Source organism: Molothrus ater, chromosome 11, assembly GCF_012460135.2.
Source record: "Molothrus ater isolate BHLD 08-10-18 breed brown headed cowbird chromosome 11, BPBGC_Mater_1.1, whole genome shotgun sequence".
Taxonomy (NCBI): domain Eukaryota; kingdom Metazoa; phylum Chordata; class Aves; order Passeriformes; family Icteridae; genus Molothrus; species Molothrus ater.
The window spans coordinates 19,454,253-19,473,901 of NC_050488.2; the positions used below are offsets into that span (position 1 = coordinate 19,454,253).

The 19,649-nt window shown below is 46.2% G+C and overlaps 1 protein-coding gene across 1 annotated transcript; it reads right to left on the reverse strand.

Annotated features, from left to right (window-relative positions):
• Positions 1 to 2,425: 2,425 nt before the first annotated feature.
• On the reverse strand, positions 2,426 to 17,543 carry IL5RA (interleukin 5 receptor subunit alpha). The gene is made up of 11 exons (XM_036391171.1): positions 17,529 to 17,543; positions 15,093 to 15,226; positions 13,918 to 14,063; positions 13,480 to 13,618; positions 12,739 to 12,871; positions 12,473 to 12,663; positions 11,360 to 11,505; positions 10,787 to 10,925; positions 9,380 to 9,476; positions 4,499 to 4,580; positions 2,426 to 2,518 (listed from the first exon to the last, which is right to left on the reverse strand). The coding sequence occupies exons 2-11, from the start codon at positions 15,160 to 15,162 to the stop codon at positions 2,426 to 2,428; spliced, it is 1,236 nt and encodes a 411-aa protein (XP_036247064.1). The 5' UTR covers positions 15,163 to 15,226; positions 17,529 to 17,543.
• Between the last annotated feature and the right edge of the window lie 2,106 nt (positions 17,544 to 19,649).

Here is a 19,649-nt window from a genome sequence, read left to right on the forward strand (position 1 = left end):
AGTAGAAATTTCCCCTCAGAGTTTGCTGAGACTGTTACTGAAGATTCAGAAGTTGGTTTTAATCAAAACTTTGTGAAGGCAAAAAAAAATATTTCTACACCTCTGGTCTAATTCTGCTCCCAAAACTCACCAAAAAATGTGAGAAGGTGAATTTTGGGTTTGTTTTGTAGAGCTGTGAGCTGTCCAAGCTCATGGGGATGGAGCATCTCTGAGCCTGTGGCTGGAGCAAAGCCCTTCCAGGCCCTGCCTCTGCTTATCCTGGGGTTCATTGAGGATTTTGGGAGCACGGCTTGAAACCACTCAATCCACCAAGCCACATTTCCAGTCCTTTCAGGGCAGGAGCTGAGCGGGGCTCTGCATTCCAGAGGAGCAAGGCCGCACCTGTGCGCCTGCTCAGGCACTTCAACCTCCGCCACGGACCCTGTGATGTGCTGTCAATCAACCCCAGAGCCACGCCTCCTGCTGGCCCATTGGCTGTCCAACCCCATTAACCATATATGGGCACAGTTCTAGCAATTCTCTGTTCTTTGTACCCTCATTGGTCCGTTTACCCTTCTGTTTCCCTATTGGTCACTGTAATCCTTTTCCCACCCACACCTTCAGGTGATTGGCTGTTGCTGTTGGCTCCGCCCCTTTCTGGCAGTATATACTCCTGGGCCCTCCACCTCTCCTTGTCTTTGTCCCTGAGCCCTTTCGGTGTGCAGGTGGCACAAACTCCCCCTGAAATCCGCACAAAGCTACATTTAAATAACCAGCAGTGCCCGAGAGCAGCTGCTGCTGGCTCTGGCGTTTGCTGTGACCACACTGGGGCTCTGTCCTCGTGGGGGGATGTGTCAGGAGGGCTGCAGCTCCCTGCCACCTGCCCACGCTGCAGCCCACCTCACAATGGAGCAGTAAAATAAACCAGCCCTGCAGCACAGTTCTGTTTTTAAAAAGAAAAGTGAAATTGTCATTTCCAGAGGAAGGCGAGGAGCAGCTCCTGGGGGTGCTGTCCTGGAGGCAGCAGGGCAGGAGCAATGAGGGGGTTGGGAGCTGGGTTTGAAGGGAAAAAAATGAGAAATTAATAATTCTGTGCTGTGGGAGTTAGGGATGGAGATCTGATGTGGTGGTGCCAAAACCTGACACAGCCCTGGCTGTGGCCTGGGATCCTGGACAAATTCCTTTCTCCCCTCTGCTGCTTGGAGTGAAGATTTTCCTCCAGAGATCATGACTATGAGGAGGAGCTTGGCCAGGAATTGTCCTCATCCTGCACCCTTGGTTCTCCAGCACTGAGATCTCTAAAGGTGAGTGGGCTGGACCTGCAGCCTGGCTGGGGAAATGCTGCTGCTCCTGCTTTACACCAGGCTGCATTTATTTACCAGGGTGAGTAGAAGTGTGGCTGCTGGTTCTCTGAGCCCTCCAGCCCTCAGGTCCCCGTGAGGACTCATCCTTGAAATACCAAGGACCTGACATGCAAAATATATTTAAATATATTGCATTCACCTCTGCAATAGCTTGGCATTAATGGGAATGGAATTATGTGCAGAAACCTTATTTATTGGACCACTTGAATGCATGACATAAAATACATTCCAATCAGTGAATTCTCTTTAGTCTTATTTTTAGGATTTTACTAATGAAATTCTGATTTTAGAGTGTTAAAGTTGGGTCCCTCAAATCCATTAAAAGCACATGCAAGAGAGACATTGGAGGCACCAACATTATATTAATGAGCTACATTAACTTTGATGGAGCAATGCTACTTCACCCAGATGAGAACTGGCTCATTTATTATAATTATTTTTAGCCTATAGTACCTAGAAACTCCATTTCTTTAGGCACCTTCCAAAGAACTTATTGGCTGGATCAAATCTTTATTTTTATTCTTTGTTAACGTGTTTGACCCAGCTCCATGGGCGGAGGTTTCTTCAAATTAGAAGGAATTCTGCAAGACCAGGAGAACTTCATGCGTCAGAGCCCAGGGTGGAAATTCAGGTGGAAATTCACAGTTTCATTACAGAGCGTAGCAGCAAAAGCCAGGTGAGTGTCCCTGCTCTCATGGTGGCCTTGCTGTGCAGCACTGGGTGCTTCACACGTTTTTTCTTCTTTTCCCAGTGTTTGACCCCTCTTGGTCACTGCCAGGACCACCTTGCTGCATCCATAGGGCTGTGCCAAACCCAGTTTGCATCTCCAGTTGTCAGGGCAAGGTAAAACAAACATCCAAAAGATTAAGGTGCCAACCAGGAAAAATTAATCCATCGGCTCTTTTCCAAGCTTTTTTTCCCCCCTTCACAGCCCTGGCGCCATGAGCTTCCATTGAACTGGAATGTTCTGTTTGGTAACAAGGCACCTGGTGCAGGCAGATTCTCCTCCCCACTGGGAACAGGGACACAGAGGTGACACAGAGCCCTCTCCAGCAATGGTGGGTGTGACCTCGTGGAGCCTCTCAGAACACGGAGTCGTCGAGGACACTGCAGGAGAGCCCTTCAGCCAGGCTGTCCACCTCGGTCTCCGTGGAGCTGGGGCACGTCCGTGCTCTCTGCAAAGCAAACACCCCATGGAGCTGGGAGCTGGGAGGGTGGCTTGGGCTGGGGGAGAGCTAAGAGTTCAAATTTGTGCATTTTCAGAGGGATTAACCCAAAATGGTTGATGGTTGAGGAGCTCAGAAGCATTGGGTTCAACAGGAGGATTTTCACCCTCTGGCTGAAGCTCTCACTGAGCTGCTCACCCTCTGTCCCTCCAGCCCTGCACCCCCAAACTCCCCATTTGCCAAAGTCTCCCACAGTGGCCATGCCTCTGTAGCCAAGAACAAGGAGCCCAGGAGGAGCTGGAGAGCACAGAATCATGAAATCATTAAGGCTGGCAAAGATCTCCCAAGATCATCGAGTCCAACCTTCAGTCAGATCCCACCACACCCACTAAATCCTATCCCAAAGGGCCACATCCAAAAACCAAGCGGTTTTTGAGCTCTTCAGGGCTGGTGCCTCCACCACTGCCCTGAGGAGCCTTCTCCAGGGCCTGGCACTGTGGCAGTGAGGGAATCATGGTTTGAGGCACAGGAATTTTTCTGAATACAGAGCAGCAAAGCCATTTATGGGATCACATCCTTCCAGAGCCCATTTATGGGATCACATCCTGGCAGAGCTGCACAAACAGGGCTGCAGAAGGGAGCAGCAGTGGCTGAGCTGCTGGGAAGCCCTGCAGGGTGGCAGGTGACGCTGCAGGGACCAGCAGGTGACACTGCAGGGCCCAGCCGGTGACACTGCAGGGCCCAGCCGGTTCCCACGGCCACCACCTGCAGGGCTTTCATCACCTCAGCCCTGTTTACACCGAATTTAGGAACTGAGTGTCCCCAACAAACAACTTCCCTCTCCCTGGTGGCCTCAGCAGGGACCTGGGTCGTGTCCTCAGCCCTCCCTGGCAGTGCCACCAGCCTTGTGGCCGTGGTGCCAGCAGGAAGCCTCTGGCTGCTGTCACCCACCAGGGCCAGCTCACCTGGAGTGAGGAGTGAAAACAAGGCAGAGCTGCTGCTGAGAGCCTGAACCTGCCTTTGCAAGCTCACCTTTTCCAGCTGCAGCATTAATATTTGCTATTTCTCGTGTTCTTTGGTGTGATGGCCCAAGTTGTGGTGGTTTGCACCATTTAATTAAAAACAAACATGATAGGATAATCTTCTAAGCCTGTTTCCTCAACCAGACCATGGAGGAAGAACAACATGCAAAAAATCAAACCCCTGTTCCAAGGGGACAAATGGAAATCAAGGTCCTGAGCGGACAATGAGGGGTTTATCTCATCTGTAAGATAAATGTATTTATCAGAAATAACAGCAAACCCAGAAAGGCTTAAGCCCAGCTTAACAGCAGGACCAAAACATTTTGAATTGTGAGGCTGAACAAGAGCAGCTCTCCAGGAGCCACCCTGCAGCCTCTGTCTGGCTGGGGAGAAACTGCAACTCCTACAGAGGGCAGAGCCACGGGTGAGCCCCAAATTCAGAAATTCAGAAATTCAAAATTCAGAAATTCAGAAATTCAGTGTAGGGAACAAAGAACCGGCCTGGAGTTGGGAATGGAGCCGGCAAAAGGAAAACCGGGAGAGGATTTCTGCTGGAATAGGGAATGGAGCCAGCAAGGGGAAAACCCGGACAATATCACTTAACCCTTCTGTGCATTTTTAACCCTTCTGTTCATTTTTAACCCTTCTGTTCGTTTTTAACCCTTCCCAAACCACAACACCTGCAAGCAAAGCCAGGTGCAGAGCTGCAGCAGACTGGGACCTGGCAAAGGAAGGAGCCACACAGCGAGGTGAGAATCTCCCACAGCAGGGAGGATGGCAAAAACAGCCTCAGGAATTGCTAATTCAATGGGGTTTGTGCTCATGGGGTTGGACTTAATGGTCTTGGAGATCTTTTAGAGATTTAATGATTCTAGAACCCTCTTTGCTCTCAGCCTTACAGGGAAAAAGCAGTACACAAACAAAAGCATTCATTTTAGTTTAAAAAAAAAGGAAAAAAATTATTTACCTCATAGTCAACTGGGAAAGGGTCTCGGAATTTGTTGCTGGGCATTGGGATTGGTGGGAACAGTTTACTCCAAACGTGGTTTCTGTAAGAAACATCAGTGGAGGGATGAGAGAGAGTTGCTGCTCCTGGGGTTGAGGGGCCCAAGCAGCAGCAGGTGCTGAGCCCCAGGAGAAGCCAGCTCTGCCTGCAGCACCTCCTGACAGGGAGAATTGTTGGAACCTTAACTGCTGAGTTTAAGTTTCTAATATTCGATATTATACACTTTTATTTAAATTATATGCTTACAACTTTAGTTTTATTACTTAATTTTGGAAGTTTTTTTCTATGGTTTTAGGTTAAATGTAGTGGTTTTCTGGGGGCTAGTGTTTGTTAGCACAGAAGGTTTAAAATTCTGAGCAGTTAGGGTTCCAACAGGTAATGGTCCCCCCTGGGGCTGGGCAGCTGTGCCACTCCTCACAGGTCACCTCTGGGCCTGGGGACAGGCAGGGGGCAGGAGGAGGTGGGTGAGGCTGTCCCCATCCCATGCCAGGGCTTCCGGGGCTGTCTGGGGAAAACTGAACTGCTCTGATGTGTCTGTTCACACTGCTCCTGCCAAGGGCTCTGCTGTCAGGTGCCTCATCAGGACAAGCTGGACAAGCTGGACGAGCTGCCTCGTGCTCAGGCTTTGGTGTCTGGCCATAAACTGCCAGTGCCGCGTGGCAGGAGAGCAGCCACAAATAATTGTGTGCCAAGGGAGCTGGGAGCAGGCAGGGGAAGGCACCAGGGACAGCTGACAGCAAATGGATCAGCTCAGTGCTGGGATAGCTGATCCTGCTCACAGCCCTGAGACCCCCCCTCCTTGCCTGCACTGCCTGGGCTCACAGCACAGGGCTTTGGGACAGCAGAGGGGACTGTTCCTTGTCTCTGCTGCATGCCAGGGCTCAGATCTCACATTCCTGCTGCTGAAACGCCCTCGCTGTCTCCAGCCCTGCATTGCACCGTGTCCCAAAGGGGGCAGGTTTCAGTGGGAGCGTGGCCTGAGTGAGGATTGCTCAGCCCAGAGTTCCTGCCCAGGGTCTGTTCTGGAGGAAGCAGAGATGTGTTCAGGCACCACGGGCAGATCTGCTCCTCTGCCCCCTTTATTTCATGACAGTCCCCCTGGCTGATGTCTGCTTAGTTCAGTGCTTATGTTCTTAGGACTGTTCTTCCAGAAGCTTTCTGAGTTCTGTCAAGTTTACCTTTATCCTATTACTATTCTCCTGGTGAGGAGGAATAATATTTTCTGTCTGTCAGCTTGGAGCTAAGCCTTGCTGGCTGAGCTGCTGCTGCCTTGAAGGTGCCATTGATGCTTCACCAATTACCAGGTGAAGGGAAGGGCCACACACCCCACAGACACGAGCTGTGGGATGTCTCCCCTCTGCTGCACAGGATGAGGCTTTGGGAGGGAATTGTACAGCCACAAATGGGAATATGGGCAGGAAAAACAGGGTGTGAGGTGTTTTGGGAGAAACATTTGCGCTTTTTTTGTTGAAATGCTGGACACAACAGAGCCACTGCTGGGCGTCACGGAGCAGCCAGGCTGTGTGCTGCCCACCCCTGGGGTGGGACAGGAAAGTGGCTGCTGCTAGAGCTCAGGAGTGGGACAGGATGAGTGCCAATATTGTTTTTGCAGCACCTGGTATCAGCTCCACTCCTCCCAGCTCTCCTCCTAAGGGTCAGGCCTTTGTGCCCTTCCTCAGGGCAGCTTTGCCCTTCACGGCTCCTACACCTCACCAGCTCTCACAAACTGCTCAAAAGGCCACAGCATTCCCCTGCAGCTCATTTCAGCTCTGATTTATGCCACTGCTGGGCAAAGTACCCAACAAGAGTTGGTTCTACTTGGAATTGGTGTGTTCCTCGTCGTGCCGTTTGCCAAGAAAAGATTTTGATGGAGCCATATCAAAATTATTTATTGAGGCAGCAAAAAGCATAAATTACATGTCACTTCTGGAAGGGGAGCACTTAGGGAAGGTGCACAAATGCCCACGAGAAATGAGACAGAAGTGTGTCCATGGGGGCTGCTTTGCCCCTCAGGTCTTGGCAGGGAGGAGTTGCTGGGGTGGTGCCCTCAGAATGGTTCTGTTCTTTTTTTGGAGGTTACTGAAAAGTCAGAGTTTTGTGGTTAAAGATCTCATCACAAAAAGCATCTCAGGTATCTCTGTCTACACAGGTTAAGGCACAGCCCTTGTCCATTGTCACTGCTTGGACCTTCAGGCCTTGGACACACCCCACGGGACCCTGGTGCCTTAAGTCAGCGTTTCTGATCAGGGTCTGGGGTTTGTGCTGTGTCTGCCTTTCTGAAATTTCCACTCTTCCCACAGGCTGTGACATGGAAAGGCTGCAGAGAAACATGAGAAACAAGCAGGAGAACAAGCTCTCCTTGCTCTGTGATGAGATTGAAGTATTTGGTGTAACGCCATGTCAGAGTGCCTCCCCTGAGATTCCCCGTGGAGTTTTTCCAAAGCTGGCTGGTCACTCTGCTCGTGGCCTGCTGAGGGGTGCAGAACAGGGGGTACCTGGATGACCACACAGATTTTGGGGTGTGGAGGGCACTGAGTGCCCTCATGCCAGAGCAAGTTACTGATTCCATCCTCCTGGGGGCTCATCTCCAGGAGAAGATGCTGTTTCTAGGGAAGCACAGTGCTCACTCCTAAAGGCAGAGAGCAAACCATTCAATTGTGGTTTTTATCAAGACTCTAACCCCATCAGCCCCTGTAAGTGAGTGAAGGGAAGAGCCTGCCCAGACAGCCCCAGAGGGCCCCTTTGCCTTGCAGCACTCCTCCCAAATGGTGGGCTTTAACCCTGATGCCTGCAAGTGCACAGAAAAATTTATGGAGCTCTTTGCTGTAATGAAATTCCTTATAATGGCTGAAATCACACAAAACTTGAAACGATTCTGTGGCTTGAATCACAGAGTGCACTTCATGAATTTTCAAGAGCAGTAAAAACAGAGAGTACTAATGAAACTGTGATCTAGGAAACCTGCTCGATTTTTCTTTTTTTAATATCTGCAGGTACAACCCTGTGTTTCATCTTCTTACACTTGCCCATCCTCCCAGGGCAGGCTGGGGATCAGAGAAGGAGAAGGAGCAGCAGGGAAGGGTGGAATGAGGTGAGCAGCTCCATGAAATTCAGAGTAGCAGGGAGGTAAAATTTTCATCATGTTGACAAAGAGAGAAAGCAATGAGCCTTTGGATGTTGGGGAATTTTATACTGGAGAGAAACTCCTGGGAGCAACCAAGGCAGCAGCAAGCAGCTGAACCTGGAAAAGCTCCCTGAAATTTGGATTAAAACCATACAATGCATTAGTACAGCATCTCCAAGTTGAGTAGAATTGTACCCTGGATTTATTTCTCCCCCTGTGTGTGTTCCAGGATCTCCAGAGGGGGTAAATGTAATATTCAAATGCTGTCAGAACTCCACAGGAAAACATGGAGCAAACTGCTGCTAGCTGGTGTTGGTTCTGCTGTCCCAAAGAGAGAGGAGAGAGCTGGAGAATGTGCTGGAGCGGGGAGGAGCTCCAGCTCAGTCCATAAAAGAGTCATGTAAGTAAGAGAAATTTGGGGATTTTCAGCAAGACATCGAGGCTGCACGGCTGAGGACAAGTGTGTGACACGGGGATTGTCACTGACATATTTCATGAAAAATCCTTTGCCAGAATCTTTTCTACTGAGTAGCTGGGAAGCTTCAGCTTCTCCCTGTTTTGCTACTTTGAATGTGATTTGGAGAATTGTTTACCCAGCATGTGAAATTGTTTTTAATTAATGACCAATCACAAGTCCAGCTGTGTCGAGGCTGTGAGCAGTCACAAGATTTTATTATTCATTCTTGTCCAGCCTTCTGATGTCTCCCTTCTCTTTCTTTAGTGTAGTTTTAGTATATCATTTTCTCTTAATATAATATAATAGCATATATTATATGCTATTAAAAAATAAATAAATTAAAATAAATAATTATATGCTATTATAAATAATAAATCAGCCTTCTGAAACACAGAGTCAAGATTCTCATCTCGTCCCTTGTCAGGGTTGCCTACAGATTCCACAGGGATGAACTCCCTGTGCTGCTCCTGCCAGAACCCTCCTGAGCAGAGCCCTGAGAACGGTCCCACAGGCAGAGTTCATCTCAGTCACCCTCTTGGAGCATCCTGTCCACAGCACCTTTATTGGATACAGGAAACGCAGCCAAGGATGCAACAAATAAAAAGGCACTAAAGAAATTAATAAGGAATTAGCACTTCCATTAAGGGAAGATGTGTTTATTGTGGACTGGTAATTGCTGTGTGTTTCAGGGAGAAATTGCTAATTACATGGAGCCTTCAGTTCATCACTTATGATTTGGCTATCACAGACACAAATCCAAAGTGTAGCTGGGCTTCCTCACTGTGCATTTGGGGAGTTTTGGCCTTTGCTATACAGCATCCAGAGCCAGAGTACAATTAAAAATAAAGTCAATATTTCAAATACTCAAAGCAAACACCAGAGGTGTAGGTATTTTGGCCATGAGGGATGCTCTGAGCAGCTTTCACCAGGGATAAATGAAAATTGCTGGGGAAATCACTCACCCAATCAGGTGCATTTAATGAAGAAATGAGATAAGGACAAACAGGTTCTAACAAATTTTAACAAATTCACCTCGCTCAATAGATGGGTTTGTTGTGTGAGATTAAATTGAATAACTCTCTTACCCCACCAATTTTGCCGAATGTTATTACTGATAATTAATGAGGCTGATTATTTTTGCTTTGTATGTTTAGGCAAGCTCAGCTTTTGCTCAGAATTAAGCAGAGCTTGTGACATCCCCCCACACTTGTTGAATGTCCTTGGTTATATTGTAATTAAAAAAAAAAATGCTAATACTTACACTTGGCATATTATAGCAACAAGCAGCAATGTGCAGGACATGGACACACAGAGCAGAGTGAGAATCCAGGCCATGGAACCCTCCAGTTTATTTTGCCCTGAATTTCAAGGAAAAAAAAAGAAATTTAATGTATTATTTTAGTACAGTTTATTTGAAATGTGTTTAGAATTTAAATATTGTAAATATTTCATTAGATGTTTAATGTGGTTGTATTCAGATCAAAAATTAACACGCAGATTTTGAAGACCTGATACCTAGAATAAAAAATTAAATGTAGAGCTTCCATGGCACTGAATTTCTGATTTCTACAATAATTTTCTTTTATTTTGAAGTAAAGGAGAGAACAAGTGGCTGAGATAGTGGCAGGAACCTGCATTGTGCCAATGAACTGCAACAAGCCCCTACAAACTCCTTTCCATGAGCAAAAACTGGGTTAAGTGGTCCTGTCCTTGGTTATTGTTGAGATTTAAATAAATTTTTAGGGAAGAACAATTTTGTTTTGCCATCAGAATCCATTTTCCATGTTTGCTGCGTGAGCCAGGTGGGGAGGTCAAGGGGACGTGTTGGGAGAAAGGAGGCAAAACACTGAAAATGTGAATTCGTGGTACAAGAGGGGAAATGTAGTAAACAGGAGTGTAACAGAGTATATTTTTTAAGTGAAAACAAGGAAGTTGAGAAACTCCACAGATAAGAGCAAAGGAGGATGTCTAAGAACAAACAGTTGATAACGTGCAGTGATAAAGGAACTGTTATTTCCACAACAACTTGGTCAGCAAGCAGGAAATACAAAACAGCATGGGGCCAATGATCAGGCTCCAAAGATGCTACAATCATGTTCTTTTTTTTTCTCCCAGCATTTAAGGGAGATAATTTCAGTAAATTAAATTCAAAGCACTGTTTTCCTGTTTCCTATTAGAATTTTGTGATGTTGGGCACGCTCCTGATTAGGCAGCATTTGCTCCCCACCAATGGGGAAGCTAAAAGATGCTAAAAGAATCCAAAGATGCTAAAAGAATCCAAAGATGCTAAAAGAATGTTCTTTTTTTCCCTCAGCATTGAAGGGGTGAGATAATTTCAGTGAATCAGTGGCTGACATTGTCTCTCATATTTATTTCCAGCATGAACATCACAATGAGAGCAGGGAAAAACCTGAAAAAAACTGCAGTGATGCAAGAAAAGGCCTTGAGTTTAAAGCAATCTCTGGAAATATTCACAAAGCATTGCTTAAAACCAATCCTCTTGCAAGTAGTTTATTTTTAATGGAACAGATTTAAATCCCCTTGGCATGAACAAGTCAGGTTTTTCCTTCAAATCTCTGTTTTCCTGTTTCCTGTGAGAGTTCTGGGCAGGCTCCTGATTAGGCAGCATTGGCTCCCCAGTTAGCAGTGGAATTTTGGGAATTCTCACCAACATAAACGATGTCACTCCAGTCACTCCAGACCCCTGGGGCACGGCAGATGTGGTTGAGGTTGGCCCTGATCCTGATGGAATATCTGCTGCTGGCATCCACCCGCAGCTGGAAACTGCTGGAGAAGAGTCTCAGCATCTGTCAGGAGCACAGTTTGTGCTGTCAGAGATGAATTGAGACTCAAAACATTCAGAAAACAAATTCAATCTCTGTTTATCTTTTTTTTTTTTTATTTTTATTAACTGCGAGCTGCTGGCCTTGCTTTAGAGGTAACAGCCCCATTTTTGTAGGTGTAACTTCTCCTAACACGCCAATATTCCAGAGAAAATTCCTGGAAAATGCCTCATTTCTCCATTCTTCCTGCAGATCCTCAATGCAGCATTTTCTAGATGGTGAAAACTGTTCTGAACCCAGATGCATAAGCTGAATAAATCCAATTTTGTCCTGCTTTCCCAAGTTCCTTGGGGATGGTTTGTTGCAGATTGAAAAGGCATTGAGGAAAAGAGGAAGGCAAATCCCAGCTGGAGGGGACAGGAATGTTGGATAATCTTGGATGCTGGAGGAGCAATTACCTGCTTGTTACCTGACTTCAGGTTGATGAGATAAAATTCATATTCAAAACATTCCTCGTGGAAAGGAGAAATTGGCTTCTCCCACATGGCCAGGAGATCATTTTGCTCCAGGGATATGCTGATATTTCTGGGAATATTCACTTTCTCTGCAAAAAGAAAACCATACAGGTGAGTTATTTATAGAGACAAGTTTGAATACTAAAAACCTGGAGCATTTTATAACCTGATAGTGTTTCCAAGTAGGACCTATAATTATTGAATTTATTTCCCTTTTTGGACTGAAAAGATAAGGATTCAGGAGGAATAACTACATTGCTGGTAATAGTCAAAGGAAAACAGTTTGGAAAACCCACTTCAAAGTTTTGGAAATTTAGATTACTGGGGAAAGAGGAATTTATTAAATTAATTTCCACAGAAGCATTAAATTAATGATAGAATAGTTAGAAAAATTTCATTTCCAGGAAAACGAAAATGCAGATGTAGCCAGGAAAGTTACTGCAGAATGGAAAAAATTCAAAGGAATTCAGCTGCTGTTATGGGGATGATTTCTAAGAAGAAAATTTCTGATTTTTCTCTTAGTGAAGTCACGAAAAAGAGAATTGTTATCTGTTTAAAAAAAGAAAAAGGTATGGAACTAATGCAGGAAAGTAAATTATTTGTGTGGATGAAAGAGGATAGACAGTCATGGCTGATATTCCCTTTTATTCCAGACTCTAATGCCTTCCTTTAGAGGACAGGGTTAACTTGAATACCACGTGTCTCAATCCTCTTTAAAGGAAGGCTGCAAAATTAAGGGTAATAAAAACAGTGTTTTAAAGTCTATTGACTAAATCAACTGAAAATTAATATTGGAAATAATGCTTTAGCTAACAAACAGAAAACTAACTGCCTTTACTAGCTTTTAGCTTTGCAATTCTATAATTTAAAATAGATGGTTAAAATCAAATTTAGCTCAAACAATGCAGTTATTTCTTCCAGTTCCCTTAAGATGACTATACAAAATCAACACATCCTTTCACCTGCATCAAGAACCACTCAATCCAACAGAGCTTCCTCACATTTTGACAATCCTGCCAGACATTTTTGATATTTTTTTAATGTATTCCTACTCACCAATGGCATTTTGGTTAAATAACTGCTGGAAAGGCTTGATTGCAGCACATTCGCTGGAGCCATTAATGTGAATGACAATGAGGTTGTCAATCTCACCAGGTTTAATGTGAGTACTTGAAAATCTGCACTCAATATTCCTGCTCCACTTGTCTTTGCTGTAAGTGGGACATTCCTCTGTGTGTGTCTCATACCTAAATTAAAATGCTGGTGAGACAGGGTGTTTGTAAAGAAATTCACTGCTTGCTGGAGAAGCAGCAGACACCAACCTGTAAAACAGGAAATATTTGGTGTCTTCTGGAGCCCTTTGGCCAGGGAGCCAACTGCAATGGAGAGAGACATTGCCAGGGATGGTGACATGGGTGACACAGGACAGGTTGGTGACAGAGGTCTCTGCAGCACCTGGAGAGGCAAGGAATTACAGAGCAGAAAGAAAACCTCACTGCAAAAATCATAACAAGTTCCTGTTGCTAAAACACTTTGATTCCAGTTTGGGCCATGGTAGCTGTGTCTGTTACATCCAATTTTCTTCCTTTTTGATTCCAGTTTGGGCCATGGTAGCTGTGTCTGTTGCATCCAATTTTCTTCCTTCTGGATTCCAGTTTGAGCCATTGTAGCTGTGTCTGTTGCATCCAGTTCCCCTCCCCATGACACAGCTCTGTGGCTTGGGAAGGATGCAATTCCCAAGCAGTGAGTAAAGCTGTGCCACACAGCCCTGTGTATTTCATGTGGAACAAGGCAGCAGCATCCTAGGTGCACCACGCTAGGTTAACTCAGCCTTAGCAAGGCATTGTTAGAAAATTTTATAGGTGTTGTTGACATTTTGCACCTCCAGATTGTACTCCAGGCTCCACTGCAGCAGGGAAAGCTCTGGACTAAATCCTTTCGTAGCAGGTAGAGCGGAAAACGCCGTATTTTTATTTTAAAGAGCTAAACGTGTCACCTTTTAATGTTCAGTCCACAGACTGGGGCAGAACACAAAGCCCCAGGCCTTGCTTGGGTTTTCTTACCTGGCAGAGGTGGGAGGGTTCCCTCCACCCAGTCACTGCCCACCTGCAGGCCCTCCTGGAGGAGCAAGGTGCGCACGCGGGCGGAGAAGCCGTTGTGAAGCGCCGCCGTCCGCACGCTGCGAGTCCTCCCGGTGTCGTACTGGAAACAGAAAATAGCAGAAAACCACAGGGGATGGGGAGGCAAAATAAGGGACCTGCAAAGACTGAGCCACACACTGGGGTGAGCTCAGTGAGCTGAATGGGGGGCCAGTGCTTAAAGCCAGGATCCATGCTCCCCTCGAGATGAAAGCTGCAATTCCCAAGGCGCGTCCCGGCAGAGCTGTGTCCACAAGGATGGCTGAGAGGGAATCTCTGCAGTTCCCAAAGCATGGGTTTAGATACAAGAGAACAGCAAGGATTTAGCCTTCTTAGGATCCTTGATTTATTTTTTTCTCTTACCTCTTCTGGCTCAGGGCTCAGGATTTTCACGTCGTATCTAATGGTGGAGTTGTTTTGTTCCTGAGCAGGGTTTGGCTCCCAGTGTAACAGCACTTGTGCCAATGCAGAGACTGTGAGGGTGAAGTTAACAGGTGGCAAAACCTGGACTGGAAGGGAGAAAACAGAAATATCCATCAGTGTCCAATCCAGTGAATTGTTTAGAGCAATACCTGTTTGCAAGCAGCGAGCAATACAAGCAAATAATTTCATTTTAATATTATGTTCTCTCAACAGCTCCTTATAAAATATTTCTAATATTTGACCAAAAAAAAAAAACTTTAAATAACCAAAACCCCATCAAATAAGAGTTTATTAAAACTTAGCTTGAAAAATGAAATTCTTACAACAGTTTCAACTTGAAAATTGCTGTGATATATTACATTTGGCTTGTTAATTAGGTTCAGAGTTTTCATCCTGGTCCTCATTGTCACACAGGGCTGATGGAGTGATCAGCTGCATGAACAATTCTCACCCACATCAGCTTGCAGGAGAGAGCAGCGTGGGGGGCTTTCAAAGAGAAGGTTGACAGCCACAAGAAGTCGCATGTGAGAGCAGAACCAAAATGATGAACAGAGGAATTAAGCACAAATGGAAGAAAACACAGAAGGATGGGAAGGATAATTTAAAATGACAGGGCAAGAAGGATTCCTGGAGCTCCCTTGGAAATGAGGAGAAGCTCATGCTGGGGGAAACGTTAGCATATAAATAGCAGGGCAGTGAAATAATCAATCTGCTCCCCTCCAGTTCTTCAGAGCCTGCTCTCCCTTATTTGCCAGCCCCCAGGGAGCTGAGGGCCATCAGCAGCCCTGGGAGTGCCCAAGGCCAGGTTGGATGTGACTCTGACCACCCTGGTCTGGTGGAAAGTGTCCCTGCCCATGACAGGGAGTGGAACTGGATGGGCTTTAAGGTCCCTTCCAACCCAAACCAGTCTGGGATTCCATGATCAGCCCCCCCTTCTCTTCTCCTGTGATTCCAGCCTTTGATGCCCAGGACTTCACATTGCCCCATAAAGGCTCAGGAAACCTCAAGACAAGTTGTTTCCCCATGGCTGGAGATTCTTTTCTCCCAAAGCAAGCCAGGCACCAACTGGGAACAGTCTGGACAGGGCACTGCCCTGGCAGCTGGGAACTCCTCACCTCCTGCACCTTGAGGGGTGTTTGTTGTCCAGAGGAGGAGCAGGAAAACCGGCATCCCACTGGCCATCATCTTTGGGTGGTGGATGGGCACAGCCAGGCCTCAGCCCACCAGCCTTGGCACCATTTCACAGGAGCTAAAAATGAGCACAAGCCAAGGGTTAAACACCCAAGCCGTGGATCATGGTCCGTCCCCATGACCAAAGGAGTGAAGCTGCTGCCTTGCAGAGATAGACTCTTCTTTTCTTGCAGGAAAATGTTTCTTGTGGAAGCTAAATTTAATATAGGTACACTGAGCACATTTCCTGTTGCTCCCTTTGCCAGCCCTCCCTGAAAAGCTGCTGCTTTCAAACCTTCATGTGGGGATGTTCAGGGCATCCATGGAATGAGAGCATTTCTCCATGGAAGGTGAGTCAGGTTTGTGTAGACTGGCTTTGGGGAGAGTCCCATCTCCTCCAAGAACAGAAATAACCATACTTTAGCTCCCACTTTATATAAAATAGCTGTTTACTGGGATTTACTGTCTAGTTACTCCTCCAATAAAGCTCTCTAAAGACACACTCACTGCTCACCTCAAGGCTAATTCTCCACCATTAATTATTGGTGTAAGAGAAACTGCTTTGTTTCTAATTTCAATGAACAACAATTTTTAATGCTTAAACCCAGCATTTCCTTATGGATAGTTTCATGAATTACTGGGAGAAAAAAAAGATCTCAGTGTAATCATTCATGTATAACCTAATATAAAAATGGGCATTCAGAACAGCAGCTCTCCAAAATGTTCTTACTGAAGAGAAATGCACCCCCCCAGCCCAATCTCACCACCTCCCTGGGGCACTACAGCAATTGCTCACATGGAAAACATAATATTTTCCAATGGTAATGAGCAGGAATAACCCAGGGACTGGAAGCACTCCCACTGATCACAGTTGGAATAATTCTGCTGTACAGTAACTATTTTTCAAAATGCAGTCTGAGTGTTGAGTTCATTAAAATGACACATCATCTACAGTAGAGTGTGTTTTTAATGTCCAAGTTCCCTCATTATCTATATTCACATTTTGTGCCTCTCTGCTTTCCTGACAGCCCAAATGTGCACAAGGCCAGCTGAAACTCAGGAGTTTGCTAATGGATTGTTCCTGGGGAGCCAGAGTTTGATTTTATTTTACTTTGGGTTATAGAATGACATCTTGGCCAGGCATTTTGGTTCTCCCAAAATGTAGCAAGTCACAGACAATGGGACAAATATTCTTTACAGCACACATTTATGCCTGCACAAATTACTGGCATCAGGCTTTCTTTGCTGCTTCAGGAAACATCCTTTCATTTACCTGATGAGACTAGTAAATACTCTAATAATTTTTCTCTCTGTTTAGAAGTAAAAATTCATTATCCTCATATCCTCATCCTTGAAAATAAAAAACAACTTCATTAGTTTCACTGCTGAGAGCATTCACTCTTTTTTCCTTAAAAAAAGCAATGACTTCGGAGCATTATTAAAAAAAAAAATCTTTTAAAAGCCTCATGTTTTGCAAGTGCTTAGCACTCACATCTACTTGAATAATGTCAGTGTGTTGGTTTCAGGCATTATTATAACTACAACAACTGACTCCCACTTGGGTTTATTTAAAGTGGGTTTGGCTACCTGTGGATTTTTTTTTTTTAATTTGTCCACAAAAAGTTAAGGGTTCTGATTTTTCTTTTCCCTATGCTTTCAAAAAGATCCTAAAGATTTTTTTTTCTGCCTAAAAGCTTGCATGTATTAGATCTTATATTTTCTGTGCAGCATGTTACTGAACTGAAACTGGATATGAAAATGTTACTGTAATTCAGATGAGTCCTAAATTACTATCCTGTTCTTTTCAGTTTATTTTTTCTTGCTTTGTTTTCCAAAATGCTGTTTGTCTTTTTCTTGCTGCCAGACTAAGACTGACAGCACAGCTTTTGGAAGCTGAATTTCTGCAGCTGTGTTAGACCACAGCTCCTGAGAACAAACTGCAGTCTGTGATACCCTGTTTCATGGGAGAAATTGCTGAAAAGAGAACCAAAAGAAGCATATCCAAGTAAAGATGGTTACTAGAAGGCTACAAGAGGATTGTGCTCCTCACAAAAATGGATATGGTAAGTTTTCAGGACAAAGTTTTGATAATGTTTCAGTTATATAAGTAATAAGCAGAGGGTAAAGGGGAATATTCCTTTGTGCAAGGAATATATTCCTTTTAGAAGAATAGTAGAAATCCAAAGCACAAAACCCAGCCTCCCAAAAGTAATGATTTTCTCCCTTACAGCTGATGTGTCCCAATACCTCACAAGCAACAAAGAAGCAGCAGGTTCCAGGTGCTTTTCCCAGTGCAAACTGACTTTGCAAAGCAGGACCTTGGCAGTCGGCAAAGCAAGCACAGGGCAGACCCAAAGCACACCAGACACCAGGGAGGTTACCTGGGCATCTCAGGGTCCTGCCAAGAGCTGGGTCTCTTTGTTCCCCGTCCCCTGGGCGCTCTCCCTCTGGGTTTCTTTTATAACTGCTGCCTTCCAAGCTCCAACAGGGCTGGTACCTCAGAAGGGATGGCAGAGGACAAGTGAGATAAGCACGCCTTGAAAAGGGGAACTGTGGATTTAACCACAGAGTGGAAGGCTGCACACAGGCACGGTCTAGCCCAGAAATGGGGATATTTTATTTATATACAATGGTCTGAGAGTTCTCTGGTGACTTTTTAAGAGCAGGAATGTGATGACTGACTGCAAAGAATAGCCTACAGCCACACTGCTGATATCCCAATGTGTTCTTCCCCTAGAAAATCAAACCCAGACACTGCTGGAAAACTGTGCCTGTTTTGTCCAGGTTTTTTTTTTTTTTAATGTCATCTTGTCCAAAGCTCTGGCCACACAGCCTTGCAGCATTTTGGGAAGTTACCAGTACCAGAGCAAAACCAGCTTCCTAATATTGTGCTGAGAGCTTTGAGCTGACATCCATAGGGTTGGATAACTTCTGCATGGCCCAGAGGAGCTGTGGATGCCCCATCCCTGGAAGTGTTCAGGGTTGGATGGGGCTCGTGGAAGGTGTCCCTGCCCATGGCACGTGGCTGGAACAAGGTGAGCTTTAAGGTTCCTTCCAGCCCAACCCATTCCATGACTCTGTGATGGTATTGCAGGCTCACAAACGGGAGAGGGAACAGAATCCAACCCTGCAGAAAGTGGGGCCATATGTGATGGAGTTATAGGAAGGATGAGAAGAAGGCTAATGACTCACCCTCATTAACAAGTTATTAATGTGCAGGTGACACAAGCTTGGAGGGGAGAGTGCTTTGGGGCCCAGGACACAATTAAAGCTTCTGCCAAATTAGTGAAAATGGATGTAATTCAATGTGGGCAAGATCTCAACTTCATTTTGGACATTATCAAGTGCACATTAATAGCTGTAAATAATCAATTATCACTCATATCACTGATACCTGCTCCACAGAACAGGATGGGGTTCTGGGTCAGGAGGAATCCCCATCTCTGGGGTGATTTAAAGCTCTGTGGATGTGGCACTTGGGGACAGGGTTTGGTGGCAAGCCTGGCAGTGCTGAGGACCAGCTGGACCTGATGGTCTCAGAGGGCTTTTCCAAAACGATGCCTTTGTGATTTCAATGATTCAAACATTTAAATGCTACCAAATTCCTTCTCATCAGGGGGAGAAGAAACTCATCAATTCCATCCCAGTTATTTTGCCATTACCAAGCTACGTATTTTTCCCCCTGCTATAACTAGTTTTCCTGTTCTTTTCTCTAAACCGAAACAAAGCCATGGGAAATATTTTATGTCTTCTATTGAGTGTTTGGGAAGGACGTTGAGATGCTTGAGCGCATCCAGAGGGGCAACGAGGCTGGAGAGGGGCTGGGAACACAAACCCTGAGAGGAACATTTGAAGGAGCTGGGGGTGCTCAGCCTGGAGAAAAGGAGACTCAGGGCTGCCCCCATCACTCTCACAGCTCCTGAAAGGTGCCTGTGCTCAGCTGGGGCTGGGCTCTGTCTGCAGCAGCACTGACACACCCAGAGCACACAGCCTTGAGCTGCGCCAAGGGAAATACAGGCTGGATAGCAGGAAAAGTTTTTTACAGAAAGGGTGATAAAGTTCTGGAATGGCTGCCCAGGGAGGTGGTGGAGTCCCCATGCCTGGGTGTGTTTAACAAAGCCTGGATGTGGCACTGGGTGCCAGGGTTGAGTTGAGCTGTTGGGGCTGGGCTGGACTCGATGCTCTTGAAGGTCTCTCCCAACTCAGTGATTCCATGAGGTTTTCTATGAATCTATCCCGGCTGAGCACAGTCAGGGCGGTCCCGCTGAGGGAGCGGGGCCCGGCCCCGGCTTCAGGGCGGTGCCGATGCCCGAGCCCGGCCCTGCTCCGGGGCGGTGCCGATGCCCGAGCCCGGCCCCGGCTTCAGGGCGGTGCCGATGCCCGAGCCCGGCCCCGGGGCGGTGCCGATGCCCGAGCCCGGCCCTGCTCCGGGGCGGTGCCGATGCCCGAGCCCGGCCCCGGGGCGGTGCCGATGCCCGGCCCGGCGCCGCTCTGAGCTCATC